The sequence below is a fragment of the Neurospora hispaniola genome, assembly GCF_033458365.1.
Source record: "Neurospora hispaniola strain FGSC 10403 chromosome Unknown B0T23scaffold_12, whole genome shotgun sequence".
NCBI lineage: Eukaryota > Fungi > Ascomycota > Sordariomycetes > Sordariales > Sordariaceae > Neurospora > Neurospora hispaniola.
In genome coordinates this window covers 10,237-30,859 of record NW_026944417.1, presented here as the reverse complement: position 1 = coordinate 30,859, position 20,623 = coordinate 10,237, and the positions used below count along the sequence as shown (strand labels likewise).

At 52.8% G+C, this 20,623-nt stretch overlaps 6 protein-coding genes across 6 annotated transcripts; 2 read left to right on the top strand and 4 right to left on the bottom strand.

Annotated features, from left to right (window-relative positions):
- Positions 1–426: 426 nt before the first annotated feature.
- Positions 427–1,806, top strand: B0T23DRAFT_408683 (endoglucanase EG-1 precursor; the record flags this gene model as incomplete). Its single annotated transcript, XM_062839321.1, has 3 exons — positions 427–1,026; positions 1,080–1,456; positions 1,512–1,806. 3 exons carry the CDS (start codon positions 427–429, stop codon positions 1,804–1,806), a joined length of 1,272 nt encoding a protein of 423 aa, XP_062687936.1.
- Positions 1,807–3,445: 1,639 nt separating this feature from the next.
- B0T23DRAFT_433211 (uncharacterized protein) lies at positions 3,446–4,276 on the top strand (the record flags this gene model as incomplete). Its single annotated transcript, XM_062840421.1, has 1 exon — positions 3,446–4,276. The coding sequence occupies one exon, from the start codon at positions 3,446–3,448 to the stop codon at positions 4,274–4,276; it is 831 nt and encodes a 276-aa protein (XP_062687935.1).
- A 556-nt stretch (positions 4,277–4,832) lies between these two features.
- On the bottom strand, positions 4,833–5,449 carry B0T23DRAFT_433210 (uncharacterized protein; the record flags this gene model as incomplete). Its single annotated transcript, XM_062840420.1, has 2 exons — positions 4,833–4,869; positions 4,938–5,449. The coding sequence occupies 2 exons, from the start codon at positions 5,447–5,449 to the stop codon at positions 4,833–4,835; spliced, it is 549 nt and encodes a 182-aa protein (XP_062687934.1).
- A 57-nt stretch (positions 5,450–5,506) lies between these two features.
- On the bottom strand, positions 5,507–6,103 carry B0T23DRAFT_51733 (uncharacterized protein). Its single transcript, XM_062841394.1, has one exon. The coding sequence runs from the start codon at positions 5,982–5,984 to the stop codon at positions 5,634–5,636; it is 351 nt and encodes a 116-aa protein (XP_062687933.1). The 5' UTR covers positions 5,985–6,103; the 3' UTR covers positions 5,507–5,633.
- Positions 6,104–8,788: 2,685 nt separating this feature from the next.
- Positions 8,789–13,176, bottom strand: B0T23DRAFT_367860 (uncharacterized protein; the record flags this gene model as incomplete). The annotated part of the gene is made up of 4 exons (XM_062836428.1): positions 12,495–13,176; positions 11,159–12,418; positions 10,643–10,984; positions 8,789–10,471 (listed from the first exon to the last, which is right to left on the bottom strand). The coding sequence occupies exons 1-4, from the start codon at positions 13,146–13,148 to the stop codon at positions 8,789–8,791; spliced, it is 3,939 nt and encodes a 1,312-aa protein (XP_062687932.1). The 5' UTR covers positions 13,149–13,176.
- A 2,061-nt stretch (positions 13,177–15,237) lies between these two features.
- B0T23DRAFT_327553 (uncharacterized protein) lies at positions 15,238–18,792 on the bottom strand (the record flags this gene model as incomplete). The annotated part of the gene is made up of 3 exons (XM_062835627.1): positions 15,238–15,309; positions 15,533–17,440; positions 17,533–18,792. 3 exons carry the CDS (start codon positions 18,790–18,792, stop codon positions 15,238–15,240), a joined length of 3,240 nt encoding a protein of 1,079 aa, XP_062687931.1.
- Positions 18,793–20,623: the final 1,831 nt, after the last annotated feature.

Sequence of the window (20,623 nt, the reverse complement as noted above, 5' to 3'; positions counted from 1 at the left end):
CAAAGAATGGCGCTCCGGAATCAAGAGTTATTCTGCTCGTCACGCATAAGGCAATCAGCATAAAGACGGCTTGACTGGTTCCGGGACGGCTCACGGCCGCAGACGTCCCGTTTGCTTTTATCCTCCGATTTATCCACCCGAGAACCAATGTACGCCAAGGAATACATTGAGAGTAGGACGGGATACAGAGCAGCGGGATACTATGGCAGCACATCGGTACCGGGTCTCTGCTGCCGACTGTCGGCGTCTTTGTCGGCATCTTCGCGTGAAAGAAACATGAGGGATCGCAAAGGGCCAAGATGAACAAGATTGGAAACATCCTCCAAAAGTCCGCGTTTGCGATATAAACCGGCCTCGCCATGTGCTTCTCCGACATGTCTTCCATCTCAAGCAAAGGGAGCTTTGTTCTGTTCCTGCCCCAAGATCATGTCACGAAGGATTCTCTTGTCGGCCTTACTGGTCACCGCCGTGTCCGCTCAACAGCCAGGCAAACTGACACCCGAAGTTCATCCCAAACTTCCAACATGGGCGTGTACCGTCGCCGGCGGCTGTATTCAGAAGGACACATCCTTGGTCCTCGACTCTGACTACAGATGGGTACACACGGACGACTACACCAACTGCAAGACCAACGGTCTCAACCCAGCCGTATGTCCCGACGCCGAGACATGTGCTGCCAACTGTAACCTCAAGGGCGTCGACTACACTGGATCTGGGATTCACACCAATGGTAGCGAGCTTACCCTGAACCTCTTTGTCAACCGGACCGATGGGACCACCAGTCTTGTCTCCCCGCGAGTCTACCTCCTTGCCAACGAGACGACCTACGACATGTTCTCGCTCCTGGACAAAGAGTTTACATTTGATGTGGACGTCAGCAAGCTCCCATGTGGCACCAATGGAGCTCTTTACTTCAGTGAGATGCTCGCCAACGGAGGCAAGAGCTCGCTGAACCCAGCCGGCGCAAGCTATGGCACGGGCTACTGTGATGCCCAGTGCCCTAGTCCAGCATTCATCAACGGCGAGGTATGTTCTTCCTTTCTGCCTTGCTTCTCGTCCCAGTCCTAACCCACAACCAGGCCAACCTCGAATCCTACGGCGCCTGCTGCAACGAAATGGACATCTGGGAAGCCAACTCCCGCGCCACCGCCTTTACTCCTCATCCCTGCAACGTTACCGCGCTCTACAAGTGCTCCGGCGCTCTCTGCGGTCGTACCGACAAATACCAATCCGTCTGCGACAAGGACGGCTGCGACTACAACCCCTACCGCCTCGGTGACCACCCTTACTACGGTCGCGGCGAGGGCAACAAAGTCGACACCACGCGCCCTTTCACCGTGGTCACTCAGTTCTTCAGCAACACAACGAGCGCCGGGGAGAAGGAATTGTCGGCCATTAAGCGGCTGTACCTCCAGGATGGCAAACTGATCAGCACTTCCACCATCGTCGTGCCTGGGTTCGATTCAACGAGCGATACCATCACCGACGATTATTGCGCCAAGAACAAGCAGATCTTTGGGAGTCAACGCGTTTGCCAACCAGGGCGGACTGCGACAGATGGGCGAGGCGCTGCATCGGGGCTTGGTTCTGGTTTTCAGCGTATGGCATGATGCGGGAAGCGCGATGAAGTGGTTGGATGGGACGTTCCCTTCCGGTGCTGATCCGGAGACACAGCCTGGGACAGAAAGGGGCCCGTGTCTGCCGGAGGAAGGGCATGCAGATGATATCCAGAGAGATGCGAGCTGGACAGAGGTCAAGTTCAGTAATGTGAAGAGTGGGGAGATTGGGTCGACTTTCAAGGTTTGAAGGGAAAGGACAAGGGGAGGCAAAAGGAACATGGCTGGCCGCCATGAGCCACTGGTTGCTGTTCTGGTGTTGTTCAAGAGGGCTTGAGATTGAAGCTCTACAGTGATGTCTTCTGGTAACATCCATCTCTACTGACCACAGATACCACATGAATATCCCGAGCAGCAGATCATGTTCACACACTGTTGTTGTTGATGCCCTCTTCGAAGTGGCGATGTGGTTGGGAACTTCAGCATACGTATTCATCCCGGCTTCGACACAATCATAGTAACTTGCGGAATCCCCAATGAATTACCATGCGAGGAGGCACAGAATTGGATAGGCCCAATGGCTCTGTAGTACTTGCCATCTTCCGTCTCAGGTATTCAGGTTGTTTCGGTTCTCAGCCTTGCCAAAGTGGAAGCCAAGCAGGTGCAAAGGACACTGGAGCCCATGGAATATGTCAGCGCCTGCCACCATTTGATGGACACCTGTCTACAAGCTGCCTACTCCGGTTGGCCACGTCCGATTATTTATTTCGATATCCCGCTTCCAGTTCTCTCCCCAACAGGTCTCCTCCTTCACCATCAATCCCACAACACAATGACCGCTCATTTCGTTACGGCCTATGTCGTGAAAGCACATTCCTTACCGACGCTCTCAGGGTGACAGGAAGTTGAACAGTTGATCATAGTCAATCTTCTCTCAACAAAATCAGATTTGGACAGATTGCTATCCACGAGGTTGGATCTTGACTAGCCACGTCACCATCATCAATCATCACTCCGCTTCCAATTGCCAGATGCCACATCAATTCCTATACTGTTAGACCTGCACATAACGATCAGCCATATAACGATATTCTGACCATAACGTTCAAGAACACGGTAACGGTGCAGATTTATATGGGAGTAACGATCAACCTTCGTATTACGATTTCGATCAGATTTTGAAGGCGAGCCACACCAAAATCGTTATACTTAGGGGGTTTGGTTCAGTTCCGAGACGTCCAGTAACAGGCCGTTACAGCTCGTAACAGCCGGTAGTGGGTCCTTTCAGCTGTTAGCGGCCTTCTGATTAGTACAGAAGCCCAAACTAGGCTACTTGAGAGTAACGATAACCTGGGTATTACGATCAAAACCTCCGTAACGCACTTGATCGTTATGTGCAGGTCTAACAGTATCTGATTTCCCTCCGTCTCCTTGACCGACGCCCAACTACCCCTTTTGTCCACGATAATCCGCGCGGTATGCCGCCAAGGTTACCCGTCCCAGTCTCCAACATCCTCTTCATGGGTCTCCTGAATCTGAGGCGTATAGACAGCAGGCTGAGTGCAAGGCTTTCTGTTGAATATACATCACATAGCGGTTTGGCATGTGTGGCGGTGTTGCGCAAGCAGGGGGGCTGAGTGCAGATATACGCGTACACTACCAAACTCCCCTGGCCATGACCCTAAGCCTGTTCGAGCAACTTAGCTCCATCGTCTCACCATTCATCGAGGTCTTATGTAAGATTCAACACCACATAATTTTCCATGGCCACTTGTTCCAGTGTCCTGTCTAGACCAACGATTTACAACATCAACAACAATCAAGCTCGGTGCGCCGACAGGAACTCCATACTTTCAGGAATCTCAACAGCAGCCCTCACCATACCTACCATGGCCATTTCCTTCCACCTCTTCCCCCATCTCCCATGGGAGATTCGGTCCCGGATATGGGAACTTACTATCGAGCCTCGCATGGTTGACGTCCGTATCTCCCACGAGTGGGATGACCTTAGCGACGATGTGAAAGCCAAGTACAACCATTCAAGGCTCGGCCTCCTTCGTTTACGCTCATCCACCCCCGTGCCTGCACCGTTACAAGCTTGTCGAGAGGCCCGGAGCCACCTCGGGCACCGATTTTACCACAAGGCCTTCAAACAGTTGCCCGCTGCGAGGTCAAGCTCGGAAACAGTGAGGTGCGAGACACCCGAGGACCGGCTGGAGCTAGGTCTGGAGGCAGAACCGCGCTACATCTGGGTCAATTTCGACGTGGACCTGGTCGACACCGGGGACACTCCTTTCAAATACTTTGAATCCCATTTCTTGGACCTCAAGCGGTGGAAATTTGCGCGGGACAGATATTCGATGGGTGATGAAGCCAAAGTCTTGGGCAAAGTCGTCAATGCAAAAGAGATTTTTGCCGTTTGTCTAGGCCCCCGCGGAGCTAGCGATTGGGAAGCCACGTATGAACAATGCTGTGTCCCCTGCGACAAAGCCAGGTTCTGGCTCATCGATCCGATTCACGGGCGGACGGTGACCGCGATCGAAAATGACGCCTTATGCGATGAAGCGTGGGTTAGAGACTACAGGAAAGCCGGTGCCTACCTCGACCCTGCTACTATGCAGCCTTTTGTGCCTTATCTCCCGCCCGGCTGGTTCGAGGGACGGGAACGATGGGATGTAATTTACCGTTGGAGCAGGGGCTACGAGGAATCCTACAGGTAGACGGGGTTTGCAGTCTACAATTGAGCACGTTCGCAAGCTGGGTTCTAAAGAGGAGAGGAGAAGAGAGGGTGTTGATGATGGTCGCATTGATCTTTCCTACCTACCTATCGATTGAGGCGCAATACCCAATTCCCTTCCGTTTGTCTCCTCGATGCATCCCCAATTCCTGCCACTGTCCTTAGCAACCTTCAAGCACGTACCCTACCTTGTCTCAAACCTCTTCTTCTTGTTCCCTTCTAAACTTTCTCCAACAACAACCATGCCCCGTTCTTCACATCATCACAGTCATCCAACCCGCATGGCTGGCTGTATCCATCCCTGCTTCCTCCCTTCGTTTAATACTCAAGATGTCATCCTTTCCGCTCCATCTCCTCTTGTGCTCCCCTGAGTTCCCTCCGACATAAAACATACCTATGTCGGCACAGCAGACGGCTCCCCCCTCCCTCCCCCCTCCCACCAACACCACCGGCGGCGGCTGCCTAGGTACCTCGAGCAAATCACGATAAGCCCACCTCAAGACCTTGCCGCCCCGTCGGTGATTGAAGGTATCACCCCCTCACACACCTCCCTCCACGTCGTGCTCGCCGTCGTCGCTAACACAGTAGCACTAACATGCAGATTCGGACATCCGACCGCCCATTTCTCGGTGACACTCACGTACATGCACCCATGGCAGTTGATGGGTTTGAGTAACGTGGTGGTGGATGGCCACATGGTTAGAGTGCCTTCCCAGGTGGGTGGGGGGCATGGGCGGTTGTTGTTGTTGTTGCTGGTTAGGGTAGTGGTACAGGGGCGGAGGGACGGGAGGGACGGGAGGGTGTCGCTTTGGAAGAAGCTGGGTTCGGAGCTGGGTTGGAAGATGGGTTCGGAGCTGGAGGTTTGGGTTGGGGAATCGAGGTGGATGTCGGTTGATTCGTAGAAGGAGGAGGGGTCGGTTCCAGGAGGATGGGAGGGGATGGTGGGTGGGACCGGTGGGGTTGGGATGATGCCCTTGGTGTTGGCGAGTGGTAATGTGGGAGCGGTGGAGGTGGTGGTTGTTGTCGTTTCGAAGGAGTCGGAGGAGTTGGAGGAGAGAGATTGGTGAGAAGAAGGGAGGTTGATGGCTGAGGAGAAGGCGGGAGACATGAATATGGTGGAGAAGAGGAGGAGGAGGAGAAGACAGAGGGTCGGCATTTTGTTGAGGTTGGGGTTTGTGGTGGTTAATATCGTAAGTGTTGAAGGACTGTGGTGATCTTGGGTCAATCTCTGTTGTGTTTTTGACTGGATGGTTGTGGACTGACGGGAGTACAGAATCGATGTGTTTAACAAGAGCCGAATCGTTCAAGTATTCCCTCGACGCCCAACTTCTAGTCCCAACTCAGCGGGACACGCAGCTTGCGTCCAACACAGTGACAAACGGCGTCACTGGCACGAGCCTCGACGTCGCTCTGGTGTCCAAGTCTTCTCTCACATCTTCATGGTACCCATTGACAAAGGCATCTATCTCTGTCTGCTTTTCCCGTTCAATGATAGTGCGGTGTCTAGGTTTGTAAAATATGTGGAAGACGGGAGGTAGGTGGGATGCCAGAAATTGTGTCAGAAGTACAGTCCGTTGTCGTACGGCCTCGTGTTGGTTGGGCAGACGTTCGGCGGTCGTTGATCCGGGTTTCTTGAAAGTCAAGCTTTCTTCTTTTATTCGACATTTATGTTGACATGTCTTTATGGTCATCAGAGTGCAACGTGAATTCAATTTTTTTTTTTGGAAACTGTTAAGTACCTACAAAGGGCCAGTTGACAGTGTCGTTACGTTCCGCATTCAACTTAAATGAACCTGGATCGAAACTTGTGTGATGGCTGGTACCGAATGGATGATGTCTGAGGCTACATCCACAATAGGTATCAAAGGCGGAATGGAACATGGAACATCGAACAAGAAAAGGAAAGGAATGTGATGGTGTTCCGGTGTATCACAAGCCGGGTAAAAGGGACGGGCTACGATGTTGGTGATTGGGTGAGGAATACAAACTTACACACACGGAGACATGGGTGTAATGGCCACGAGGGCTAACCAGGGCATGAGCCGTGGAATAGCTGAAAGCTTCCATTGTTATAAGTAGCTGGCCGCTATCATCAAACGTGGTCGTCGGTTTTTGCGGGCTTGAGTGTTCAGCCGCTTTCGTGGCTTCGGGCTTGCCGTTCATGTATTTCCATGCTTTGGCTTTTGGGACGGGCATGAGGTTTATGATCATCTCGATCGGTGGTGACCCATGGAAGCTTGCGTGACGGAAACGCAACACCCTGTGAAGTTAACGACGGGTTCGTGAACAGATGTCTCCAGTCAAACAAAGACTTTCTCCGCTTTGCCCTTGTTATCACCCAATAATTCCATATAAACCCCGTCTTCTTAACTCCCCTTTCAGCTCACATTGATAGAGGTAGATACCTATCCAAAAAAGGCTCTCAAGGCCGTCCATTCACTGCCTGCCAGTTCGGCTCCCAAAGGACCCAACCACACTCTCGCCAAGTCTGGGGATTGGGGATCTCTAAAGTTTGGAATCACAAGTACGGGTGGGTGTAACCCCAGGGGCAGGCCGCCTAAAAATAGGCCAACCAGCCTTGGTATGGCGTGGTACTGGAACTCTGGAAGGACGCTAATGCGTGCGATACATTGCACGTGTACATGTAACTGCGTACAGCTACCTAGTACATATGTAGGCCTGTCCAGGAATACCGCAACCTCGGAATTCTAAACTGGGAAAGCTTCAGGGTTTGTAAAAAGTTGGAAAGGTGCGCACAGATGAAAAGGATTGGGGAGCAAATAGGGAGATGGACCAGAGGGATCAAAGATGGATTATGTTACCCCTTTATCTGTTCAGAGTCCGGTCCGAATTACGAGCTGTAAGTGTACTGTAGAGGCAGTTTTCCAAGCCGTTGATATTTCATTGAGTAGGTATATGTGTTTGGATATTTGCTAAACTAAACGCCATATCATTAACTGTCTAATCTTTCAGTTCTGTTCATGTCAAGGCGTTTGAAGGTCGAATCAAGACATGTTAGATAGCTAGGAGAACTGGGAGGAGGACAGGGAATGAACGCAAAGGAAGCTTAGCGTACAGCGGCCGCTAACCAAAGCGACATTTGACCCTTGCAGTCCCCGTCGTTTTGCAATTCTCTGATCCTGAGTATGATCAACAAACAAGCTTCACAATATTCCAGAGGCCCAAACTATCGACTGTAGCTTCAGTACTCTTCCAATCGCAATGGGCACCAATTATATCCCGAAGTGTCTTTCACCAACAAAGTAGATCCGACATCATTCACCCCTCCCGAGCTCCCTCGACATCGACATCGACATCAACCGACGTCCTCGTTCATTCAACCTTCAACAATAACATCCAACTCCAGTCGCCGACGACCAGAGACTTGCCTAGACAAACCATGGCCGCTTCGTGAATCTATCTACCCGACTTATCCAGCAACAGATTATGAAGAATGCCCATCCGCGCTCCATGCCCACCCAGCACACGTCTTTCAATGCTTGTCTCTGTCCTCGCCAACGTCACAAGTTGCGACTTGCGCAGCCACCACATCTCCGGTCGCCCGATGCTCGCTCGATGTCCACGGCCACGACCACACCATACGGCAACCTCGCTTACCAAGACGCGGGATATTTGGGAAACCATCCTCATCTTTTCTACAAGGCATCAAGCATATCACACACGTACGGGCAAGTAGCGGTTTGACATCACGTTTCAGATTCTTAGGTCGATAGCAGGCAGTCTTTTACATCTATCTGCCCTCTGCTCTATCACCAGCTTAATCAGATCCCCATATCGTTTCTTGACCACCTCGACGACAATTGAGATGAAATCTCACATTGACTGATTTGAGTGTAGTAACAGGTCGTGCAAAATCCCCCTTCTTCTTCCTCCTCCGTCTCTTTTTTTTTTTTTTTTTTTTTTTTTTTTTTCCTTTACTGAATTTTTTTGGCAATTCCATGTCCCCCCTGTTTCTTCTTCCTCTCCTGACCTCCTGTTCATTTCTAGTTTTCCACCTTCATCGCTTTCCATTTTCGCTTCCTGTTTACAATTCCCTCGACTCCATGAAAAGAATCAAACCCCATAGAAAACTCCTTCAAAACCTCCTCGTCCATGTGTTTTTTTTTTCTTGCATTTCGTTTCTTATTGCTCCACATGATACATTCTTCCGGCACCTCCTCAACCTACTCCTCCCTTATCAAGATCAACTCCAAACTCCAGACAAAGGGAACGACAAAAAAAAAAAAAAAACGTCCACCCCTTCCCCCCTTTCCCCCCAGGTGGCAGTAAAAATCGCCTGTGCAGATTTCACAAGCAAAAGGCATACAAAACTTGCACAAGCGATTTTTACTACCACCTACGCCCTCCCTCCCTTCCTGCATCCCCAACCCATCCTTCTCCTGTTCCTGCTCTTTCGTTACGTCCCGTTATCCACCACCCCCTCGGACCTACCCCCTCTTGAAATAATCATCACACCCAACCATCTTCATCCCTCTCATTGCGCTTGTGCCGCTGCTCTCCTTTCATGTTTTTTCCCTGCCCCTGCCCCTACTTCTTCTTCTTCTTCTTCTTCTTCTTCTTCTCCTCCTCCTCTTTTCTCCCTTTCGTGTTCTCTTCCATGTTCCCTTTCCTCCCTTCCTTCTCTCCCTGCGTCGTCCTCCGCTCTTTTGTTCTCTTCCACGGTCGAGGTCAAGGTACCTCTACCAGTTTCCTCCAGCAGCAGGTTACGTCTCCTCCTCTCGGCCTGCCCGTACGGATTAAAAGGCGAGTCCTGGTCCGAGACATAGTACACATCGGGCGGCATGATAAACTCCCAGTAGTCGTACTTGGCGTTCATAATCTCCGGCTTGGCTTCTTCGGGCGTGAGGTGGATTTCCAAAATGCCTGGGACGACGATGGTTCCACGGTGGGGGTCGTTGTAGTCGGGTGGGACGGCGCGGCGGCTTTTTTCTTGGGGGAATTGGGGTTTTGGGGGGTTGGGGTTGGGGTTGGGATTGCGAAGGGTGGTGGGCGTCCCTGGGACATTACTGTTTTCGGGGGGGAGGGAGGAAGAAATGAGGGTGGTGCCGGGCAACTTGGTGTTGGCGACGGCGCCGGCGGGAGGAGCAGCAATGAGGGTGGGAGTGGCAGTGGGAGTTGTTGGGCTGGGAGAGAAAGAGGGGGTGGCAGGAGTGGGAGTGGCGGAGAGGATAGAGGCACCGGAGGCAGCGGAGGCAGACGCAGCAGAGGCGACGCTCGTGGTCTTCAAATGGGGATGAGGAGTCCACCACTTCGGCGAGGCCTTGACTGTCAATGAAGCAGTGGCCGTCACGGAACTGCCGTTCGCAGACGTCTTGGAGACGACAATCTCCAGACCACACTTCATCCCCTTCTTCTTCTTCTTCTTCTCGTCACAACCCACCGTCGCCGTGTCCGTCGTGTCAGTCTCCTTCACCATTTTGATCCCCTTCTCCCCCCCTTTCAGCCCCTTTCGATTATGATGATGATCAATACCACCGCCCCCAATCCGTCCCCGAATCAAGTGATTCCACCACTCCTTGACCTTTTGATTCGGATAATGCAAAGAAATCAAAGCCTTGTGGTCACCACCGCGTTGGTGATGAACCTCCTCAACTTCCTCAGGTGACTCGGACGACAAGCGATGAGATTGATCCTCGGACTCCTCCTCCTCCAAAGACCCGTCGGCGGCGTTGGAGCCTTCGGTTTCTTCTTCAGTGGTGGTGCTCAGACCGCCCGTCTCCACAACACCCGAGCGAGGGAGTTTCATGAGTGCGTTGCTGCTGCTGCTGCTGCCGCCGTACTCAATAACCTCGTCATCGCCGTTGTTGTTTGCCCACGAATGATGATGACGATGAGTGACGCCTGTGACAGGTGCAGCAGGTCGCGAGGAGCGGCGCGCGTGGAAACTTCCATGTCCATGGTGGCCCTTTCCTTTACCTTTACCCTTGATGTTATTAGTAGTAGTAGCAGCAACAGTGGCTCTAATGGTGCTACTGTCCCCCTCATCCTCCTCCTCCTCCTTCTCGCTCTTTTCATATTGCCAGTACTCAAGACGGCCAGCACCGCGCTGCTGCTGCGAGAAAGCCGCAGTGGTGGAAGAAATGGCAGTACCAGAGGCAGAAGCAGAGGCAGCAGAGGCCGACGAAGCGGCGGCGGCGTGTCTAGGTGTGTTCTTGTTCTTGTGAACCACCATCTCAGCGCCGGCCGTGGGACGACTACTCGGAGCGGTAGCAGCACCACCACCACCAAGAGCAGCAGCAGCAGCATGCTTACTTGCAGAAGAAGAAGAAGACGACTCAGGGGCAACAGCAGCACCACCATACAACTGATGACCACCAGCAGCAGCTACTACTGTACCAGCGTTAGCAACAGCAGGTGCCGCCGCCGTCACCGCTGGACGACGAGTAGCAGCAGCAGCGGTAGCTGCAGAATAACGGCCCGGACCTCCGAGAGTGTGGATGCCTCCACTTCGTGGTGTATTTCCCACCACCCACTCGCCGCCGCCGCCTGCTGCGCGGCTACTGCTGGCGCTACTTTTCCCTTGTGCCCCTGGTGGTGGTGGTGTGAGTGTAGGCCAACCGTGGTACTGCTGGTCGCGATCACGACGGCGAGCAAAGTTGTTGTTGTTGTTGTTATTGTTGTAATGGTTGGCGCTGTCGACGTTGTTGTTATTGTAAGGGGGGTAGTAGGTCTGTTTGTTTGTTGCACTTGTTAGTAACTTCTTCTCTTTTTCACAGTGAAAGGGGGAAACATAAGTGCAAAGAGAACAAGGGCAAAAAGAAAAGTCAAGTAAAGGAAGAAAGGGGAAGAGGAAGAAACAAAAGGAGAAAAGGGGAAGGGGGAAACAAAAAGAAAAAAAACTCACCCTCCCATCCGCAAGAGGCACACCTTGGCCCCCCTTCTGCATCATTTTCGAGTTATCTGCGTGCAACCCCCCCTCCGCTCCTGTCCCATACTTCTCTCCCTTTTCCAAGTTCGTAACCGCCCCTGAACTCTTCTTAGAGGTCGGCTCCCTGCTGGCAGTAGCAGTAGGAGTGGCAGCAGCAGTTTGAGTGGGAGTAGACTCAACCGCCCCCGCCGCAGCCGCCCCCTCCTTGGTACCTCTACTGACAGGTACAGGGATCCTCGGCTTCGTCCAGGACTCACCCCTTTTATCATACGCGTTACCGTTGTTGTTGTTGTCCTGCTGCATCCTCCCAAACCGATCATCCATGGGTGGCTTTTCTTGATGAGCTGCTTCCAGGTCGGAGCGGTGGGGGTGTTTCTCATTCTTCTGCTGGTCCGACGACAACGATGACAATTCAGGCTTTGCTGTTGCTGTTGCCGGTGTTAAGGAAGGTGGAACAACAGGCAAATGATCATGCCAAGTCGTTAACAGCCCCAGCCTTCCATCGTCCGTGGAAACATTGTCCACAGCAGCAGCAGTAGAGGCAGACGGATGCAAAGCGGAGATTGGCACCGGGATTTTAGGGTGGATGGTTCTTCTGCCCCTGGTTTTGGTTACCTCCACCATTTCTTCACGCGGAGGCACCTCTTCTTCTTTCTCTTCTTTCTTGAGTCCGCTATCGAGACCGTGATGCTGGTGATCGGACGCAGACAAAGTACCAGTAGGAAGGGAAGCAGCAGCAGTGCCAGTAGGCGTCAAAGTCAACCAACCCCCTGATCCAAGCTGGAATAATTGTTGCTTCAACTTTGGTTCATCATCAGCTGGCTGTTCGGGGACACCACGATGACGACGACGACGCAAACGAGCAACACCACCCGCTTGAAGACTTCTTCTTCTCAGGGCTGCTGCTGCTCCGTCATCGTTAGAAGAGGAAGTTGTATCCTGGTGATCTTGAACCGCAAACCCGCTAGCAGCCTGCATCCAATCTTCCGGCTTGTAACTGACTAGTTCCTCGGCACTGATTCCCTTGGGGACTGCGGTGCCCGCCAACTGCGGGACTACATGTCTGTTGGAGACATGGTAGGTTTTGTCTGTCTGAGTGGGGGTCATGCCGCGCCCGTTCAGTTCGTTATCGTTGTTGTTTTTATCGTCTGCTGCTGCTGATTTGAGAGAACGAAGTTCCATTGGAAGAACTTGTACGGTGCTACTATTTTGGTCCATGTCGAATTGGGGTTGTGCCTTTGTCATGTTAGTATCTCCTTCCCATTTCATTGTTATCAGGTGGTAGAGGTAGGTAAGGGGATGTGTAACTCACCTCACTCGAGCCATGTGCACCATGTGCACCCCTCATCTTGGCCTCCTCGATCCCCCCCTTCCCTTTCCCTACCACCTCCTTCCACCCCGGAATCACCACATACGCAATGAGGAGGTATCCAAATACCAGGAGAAGAAGAAAGCCGAAGAGGGTGGTGGCCAAGTTCTGCCGAGAGAAAGAAGATGACTGGGGAGCAGGACGATGCTCGGGCTCGGGGTGGTTATTACCATTACCACTACCACTAGCAGCAGTAGCTGGCGCTGCTGCTGATGCAGGAGGAGGAGGAGGAGGAGAAGAAGAAGAAGAAGAAGAAGAAGAAGAAGAAGATGGATTGGTTGAGGGAGGGGGACTAGTCAGGGGAGGAGGAGGAGGAGGAGGAGAAGGAGAACTGCTACTCGAAGGAGGAGAGGGAGAGGGAGGAGAAGAATTGGTCTGAGGGGGTGGGGGGTACGGGCTGTAACTTGGCGGCGGGTCCAAGCTGTCGTCGTGCTTGTTCATGTTGTCATGCTGGATCTTGTCGTTCATGTTGATGTCGTTGGAGTTCAGGTCGGAGGAGGACATGGAGGAGGACATGGAGGAGGCAGACGAGCTGGAGCCGGAAGGGGTGTAGATGCGATGCAATTCATGCATCTCCTCGGGTGGGGGGTCCACCATCCCGCCGATACCTTCTTGAGAATGGTCGTGGATGGGCTTGGTGGTGTGCAATGAATGTGTACTTGGTTGCTTGGTTCAGTGATGGATGGATAGAGAGTGTGGAAGAAAGAAAAATGAAAAAGTGGGTTGGGCTGCACTCTTATAAGTGTGCTTCGAGAGAGGGAGAGAGGGGGGAAAAGAAAGCCAAAGGGAGGACGGACAGCAGAGGGGAGAAGGGTGGCCTTTTGTACCGTGTTTTGTGCCCGTTGCTACCACCAACTTGGACACCTATGCCACGGATTTTCTTGGGGGAGGGACCGGCTTCGGACTTCCGGGCGGTAGACGTGATATATGTGAGGCGTGCCATGTTGGGACGATGTAGGCATGTACGTGGTGTTCACTAGAACCTGTTACTGACTGGTTTTTCCAAGGGCAGGCAGCTGTGTCTATACCCGTGTTATCTGAATGCACGTAGCTTTCTATGCCCGGTTTACTCACATACTATGGCAGATTACGACCCTATGGTTCGTGCTTGCATACATGGGACATGAAGATGCTTTGAGGCCAGGTGTCTTTTGGAGTAGGTCATTGTCTTCGGGCTTGGTTTGTAGCAACTTGACCCTGCAGCCTGGTTTTCACCGGTACTCGAGGTTCGTGGATGGAATGAAAGGGAGTAGTGTGCAGCCACTCGTGGTGCCAATGCCAGGCTTCGGTGGAAGAGTAGTTGGAGGGTGGTTGATTAGAAAGAGGAAGACTAAGACCAAAAGGCCCAGAAAGCCAACTAAATACCCCGCCAATACTTTGAACACCACCATTGCATGTTCCAAGTGGGTTGGTTGGTTAATCAGGCTAACTAACGGTTTACCACCGTGACCCACGGTTGAATACTGCAGGTCGTGGACTTCTGGTGATGGCTGGGGTATCGGTACTTACCTTCTCCTTCTCTGTTGCCTTTGGAAGGTGCCATGGCAAGGGCGTATGGATTCCGAACGATGCAGTCTGCAATATTTAACTGGTGGTCACGGTGAGGAACCGTTAGTTAACCTACCTAGGTAATCAACCAACCCACTCCCTTTATTCTACCCACGAACCGTGAGCAACGCTGGTGATGGAACCGGGCAGCTGCACCTTCACTGTGGGACTGTGGGACTGGACTTGGTTTTGCCTCCTCCAACTCAACCAACTTTCAGTTCCTTCCATGTTCCTGCTGGCGACTGACTGGCGTACATCTTATACCTGCATGATCCGCCTCGTATTGCTGAAGCCTCAGAGATACCCCGACAAACACTTGGACATTTCACGTGGGAGACACCTGGCTTCCGAGTGTGGAGGAGGTAATCAAGTTATTTCTTGTTCAGTTCCCCCTCCAAAACCTATACGCACCCTCTGCTACCAGCAAAGACCCAGAATTACGAAGCTACAAATATGATTCCGTAAACAATAAACATAAAATCAATCATCGTAGCCCATGCATGCAGTCTCAATTTCTAGTAATCTGGTCATTCCAAACTTCGCTGTTAGCATTGACAATGACCCCGAGTGACTTGTGAGGGAGAAAATTGATGTTAACGTGATTAAGAGCAATTCCATAGCCCTCATCTGTTTGGACGAAGTCCCTAAGCGTTGGTAAAGCTATTATTCAATGGCTTCAATCAAGACGGAACGTGTCTACTCTATCCTATGTTACTGGTGTCGGCCACCTACGTGACACTTTCAATCATCCATGTCCCCATTGACTAGGAATATCCCAAGAATACCCTCCACGTTGTATGTTGATGCATATATCGATGCATTGAGCTTGATGACTCTGTCCATAGAGCAACCATGACCAAGTAACCACCCGGGGGCAACCGAATGCAAGCGTCAGATCCTCCAAGGAATCGACGACAGCCCCCAAATACCTGACAACACACATAGGCCTCATTTCTCCTGTGCCCAAGATGCCCGCACACACACTTGCTTGACCATTTATTGCCCTGTTTCTCTCCCAACCATTTATTTCCTTGTAATGAAGCAATAATCCACACCCGGCCCGTTCTGTGCCCCACATTTTCCGACCGCTGCCGACTCTCTACCGCCCCCGATTCGGTCCGATCCAATTAACCATAGATTAGTCCATCAACTCCTGCATATAAACAAGTTTGTAATTTCTCAGATCAAAGACCGAGTTAAAGCGGATGACCTGGGAGAAGCGATAACGTCAGTCAGGAATGGATCAGGGCGCGGCCAAAGAACCGAAATAGACAAGCAAGAACGACCAAGTACTTAAAGCACACTTGGCCCTCACTGCCTGGCTCAAGCATGGTGACCAACATCGACAGTGGGACATAGCGCACAGCGCACAGCAATCAGCACGGACAGGGCCGACGGGGGCAGTAAACATTGGGGTAACAAATATAACTTACTGGACGCTCTCCCCTCTCTGCCATCTTCTCCAGCTCCAAGCTTGTTTCGCCAGCGGCCCTGCCCGCCAATGCAGCAGTATCGCCATTGCTTTGCCGCCCGGCCAATCCACCATTGCTTTCACTTCCATTGTCATTGCCAGTCCCATTCACCTCCTTCGAGAATTGCCAAACCTCCTTCAAAAGCTCAGCAACCCTGTTCAAATCACTCGCAATTCGCTCCTTCACCAGCTCTTTCAGTTGTTCTTCCCTTTGTCTTTCCACATTGGCGTCTGTCAGAGAAGTCGAGGACAAATCCTGCTGCCGCAAATGTGCCACCCACCTCCTCTGCAAAGCCTTCACCTCTTCCAAAGCCGCCGAGTAAAGCAGGTACATCCAAACATACGCCCCTGTATCCACGCTCGCAAGCTGGATTCTGCCAAAAATCCAGCCGACAGCTGAACAAGCCAGGTCTAGGAATTCTTGTCTTGTTGCTTCTGCTGATGTGCTTTGTTCTTCCCAGTTGTTGTTCTTGTTGCTTGGTGAGGCTGTTGAGGTTGAGTCATGTCGGAGTCCTCGTTGTTCCCACTCCTCCTCCATCTGCCGCCTCAATTCCACCAGCAGAGTCAAAACGGCCACCGTGGCGGTTGCATGATACGAGGTTCCGCTTCCGCGGCTTACCAGGGTCGTGAAGTCGTCCATTTGATGACGTTGCGCCGCTCCTTTCCCACAGCTTCCTCCTGTTTCTCTTTGGTTGCCTAGACCCGAAACAACACCCCTCCAGATTGTGCCGGCTGCTGCGCCGCAATATGTCCGAATTTCTGGCATTTCCACCTCCAAGCGTTTTACCAAGGCCAAGTTTAACCCCAGAAAAAACCGGTCCACTAACATCTCCGCCATCCGAAGCTGGAACGCAGAGATCCTATTCGGCAGGATGCCGGCAGGGTCGTAGCCCGGTTGAAGCGTGCCCGCTAGTGCACGCGATGCACTTATCAGTTCGGTGCTGAGAGACTTCGTCGTCGGTCCGGATTCGACTGCCGGGGGCTTTGTGTTGGGGGAGTTGAGAAGCGTGGCGAGATGTTGAGCGATAGCTAACCGCACAGGAAACGAACGGTGCAATTCGACAAGGATGGTCGTTTGCGTGAATGTCCCGGAGGGACGGGGACCCGAGCTCGAGGGGGCAAGCTGCTCGTCGTCGTAATTTGCCGGCGGGCTAGTATCGAATTCGGTGAGCGAGATACCCGGTGGAAGGCCGGTGTCCAAGCTCGATTGGACAAGCATTTCCAAAATGGTGGCCCATAATCGTCGACACAGTTCGGCTTGGTAAATGGGCATGGACGCGTCAGGATCCCGGTTTAGGCCTAGACACATGGCTTTTCGCAGCAGAGAACCGGCCGAGTTGTAGATTCCTTCACCCCCACTTCCGCCAAATCCGCAGACCTCTTTGGCGAGATGCAAAAGACACATAGTCTGCAACCCGGCAAGGTTCGTCGGCGGACAAAGGAGAAGCCACGACTGGCCTTCCTGAATCCATCTCTCCTGATACTTCCGCAGTGAACCGCCGGCATCCTCAAAGACCGACCCGATAGCCATGCAAAGCTGAAGCTGGACAAGGAAGGCCTTGGCGAGCTGGCCGTCAAGCTGACCACCAAAATACTCTCCAAACCGCGTCCAGAAGGTAGGCACGTGCAAAATGCGGTAGACGCTCTCGAAAGTGCGGAAGTAGGCTTCGGCTAGACGTTGGGCGTCTTGGCGGTACGACAGGGGGAGAATGCCGCCGATGTCGCTGAAGCCGAGGGGATGGATGCTTCCGGATTGTGCTTCCTCGATTTTCTGCGAGAGAAGGGTACATGTTCGGAGGTTGGTCAAGGCCTTGCCGTTATCGTTAGGTTCCTTGAAGACTTTGTAGCTGGCGCTAGTGACTAGTGGGAACTAGGTATCAAGCGACATATCAGTCTGGAGAGTCGTGGTGGTAACGCAAAAGCAAGTGCTCCATGGAGGAGGGCGGGAGAGGTACTACTCACGAGTTGGTTGATGGGCCAGCGATTATCGCCAGCCTGAGAGTTGGGTCTAAATTCCGGCAACGGCCTTTGTCCTGGTGGCAGTTGCTGCTGCTCCTGGTTCTGCTGTCGATGTGTCAACTCCTCGACCTGCTGTCGCAACATCCACACCTCCCTCCTCAATGCCTCAGTTCCCTCCGCATCAGACACCGGATGGGCATGACGAGGAAACGGACTGGAAGCCGACGATACGGGCGGCAGCCGGGGACTAGCTGATCCGCCGTCATACCCGTCCGAAGAAACAGACTCGGAGTCGCGATATGGTATATCCACAGTAGGCGGCGGCCCAGGCATGGAAGTCCTCTCTTCCGCCTTCACGACGGCATATGGCGCACCACCAATGTTCGGATCAACAGGCTGGATAGACGGTTGTTGTTGTTGTCGCTGTTGCGGTTCTGGCGAAGGAATTCTCGAATCTGCTTCGCCTGGCCACCTCTTTTCCTTGGGTAACCGACTCTTATCGTACCTGCAGGGACCCTTGATATATTTGGACTTGACGCAGCTTTCGCACGGCTTCTGTTTGTCGCATTTGATTTTGCGGCCTCTGCATGGGATGCATGAGACAGCGGGGCGGTTACGCCTCTTAGGTTGGCCCTGTCCCTGTCGGTTCGGTTGGTCCTGACGGGCCCGTTCCTGGCGGGCGGCATGGGATGGAATAGTGGTGATTGACGGGATTGCGATGCTGGGCGGCTGCGTAGATGCGGCAACAACGGAAAGGTACGCGTTGGTGTGGTGGGTGTTTAATAACGACGCCGGACCGGGCAGGGTGATTTGCTGTTGTTGATGTTGTTGTTGCGGGGTGGGATTGACAGCAGTGGGCGACGGCGTGAGTGCGGATGACGGCGACGGCTGGTACGAGGTTTGACTTGGAGGGGTTAGTCCGGGGACGTGGATGGGTTGCCATGGTGATGAGTGTTGATGTGGCGATTGTTGATATTGGTCTTGGTAGGGTGGGAAAGCCGTAATAGGTGGAAGTTGAGGTGGCGGCGGTGGTGGTGCTGCTGCTGCTGCAACGGCTTGGACGGGCGGCGTTAACGGACGGTTGGAGCTGTTGTTGTTGTTGTTGTTGGAGTTGTTGGTTGCCGGAGCTGGCGGCATTGGCAGGGTGTGGATTGGCGGCAATGGACCCCCCGAGTGGTCCGACTGCTGTGCCGCCGCTGGTGCCGGTGCCGGTGCCGGATCCGATGCCGGTGTGGATTCGATACCCTCCATCGGGACGGTCATTTTTGAACCCGTCAGTTGTTGAACTTGGTCATATCCGGATTCCGAACAATATCAAGCGGTAACCACAACAAGCCAGATAATTGCCTCTTGCTAACGATTTTCCTTCCCAGTTGCTGTGCTTGTTACCAAAACACACACACACAGGGGCTAGTCCGTTCCCTTTCTCGCCAGTTCCGCTCGAAGCACTCACTGCCTGGATGGCCGGATAGATGCCTCTTCAATATGCGCAATCAATTGACCTGGGGGAAAACCAGCTTTGCTCTCTTCTTTGTGGGCGGGATCTTGTTAATCTTGGATCGAGGAGGGATTGTGACAGTGATCAGCAGCAGCTTCCCCTGGTGGAGACTGTGCAGTGGCCCGTCTGTCTGCCAGGAACAGACGCACCCGAGATTGGCGACGACTGGGCACTGTTTGGATGAAGGGCCTGGACTGGACCCAACCCCAAGGACACACTCTCCAGGTCTTGTTCCTGGCTTGGCTGGCTGGCTGGCTAGCTAGCTAAGTGCCCTGGGAGAGACGTGTGCGACGACGTCGGACGTCGGATCCCGGAGGATGGAAAAGAAAAAAGAGAAGACAAGACGTGTGTACGTATGTGACCTGGGACGGAGAAAGGGGAGCGATTTGCAGAGAGAGAGAGAGAGAGAGAGATAGCCTGGGTTCGGATGATGGCGGGAACAAGGTACTTTCAGATGGAGTATTAATTGTCTCGGTCTCGGTACCAGGCACACGGGGCAGCCGGGGGCATCCGAGTCAGAGACAGAGTCAACGACTAATACAAAAAGGCAGCTAGCCCTACCAGGAAGATACCAAAAAGACACTGAAAGCTGCAACAAGGTGAATTGTACGGGATGTGAAATCAAAGGTGAGAAAAGAAGAGAAGGACCAAAATGGGCGATCGGAAAGGTAAGGTACTAAATACAAAGTCGATGCTCAATACAATGTACCCCGGGCCAACTTTCATGTACACCTACTATGTGTGTACTTGCACTTGCCGTGTCATGTCAGTCCGTCCCACGCAATCTCCCTTTCCCAATCCATTCCTTCCCTACATAGTTGATGCGTCTTCTCCGGTCGGCAGGCACTACAGTACTAGGAGAGGAAGATCCGAGGTAACCGGCGACACAAGAGGGCAGGAACTCTCTTATTGTCGACACTGACAGGCGGGCTGAAAAGAGGCCACCCAGTAGTAATTGCCCTTGGTGACCTGGACACTTACACTGCAGGAGACGGACCAGCCATTGGCGGATTGTATTAAGGTACCTTTGTACCTCCCATCCATTTCTAGAGGTTAGTACCACCGATCTCAAAGACTGGATGGACTGTGATATCTCCGTCCCCGATCAATCCCCTTCGGTTCGTCAGACACAGACACACCGGACGACGGATCGCGGGTCGGTCGCGGGTAGGGTCCCGTCTGGAATGCTGGAATGCGGGGGGAGCTGAAAGCCGACACACGCAGCTAATCACCGACCCTTTTCCCCTTTGAGATGTTCCCGAGGTCCAGAAAGGCGGAACTCATCCCGTTGTGTCTCCGTCAACTGTCAAGTCCGATAGACGTTGGATTTCACTCAGATACCACTTGGCAACGCTCCCGATTGATGCTCTTCTTACCAGGACCGCCCGGACTTGGATCCCTTCCCTTCACCGACAGGAGTTGCTTACCTCGAACCGCACCCAACTTTCAGTTCTCCGGTCCTACAAATTCCACTTTGAGACCACGATTGCCTTGCAGTAGTGCCCCAAGTGCACCTGCCATTCGGGGTCGTTACAAGAACAAGGCCGAGTTCGTTAGTCGCATACAGGGTACCTTAGGTACAGTACTGTACCTTGA

Excerpts from the sequence above, each read along its gene's own strand:
- B0T23DRAFT_51733 (XM_062841394.1), bottom strand. The coding sequence starts at position 5,984 with ATGACCATAAAGACATGTCAACATAAATGTCGAATAAAAGAAGAAAGC.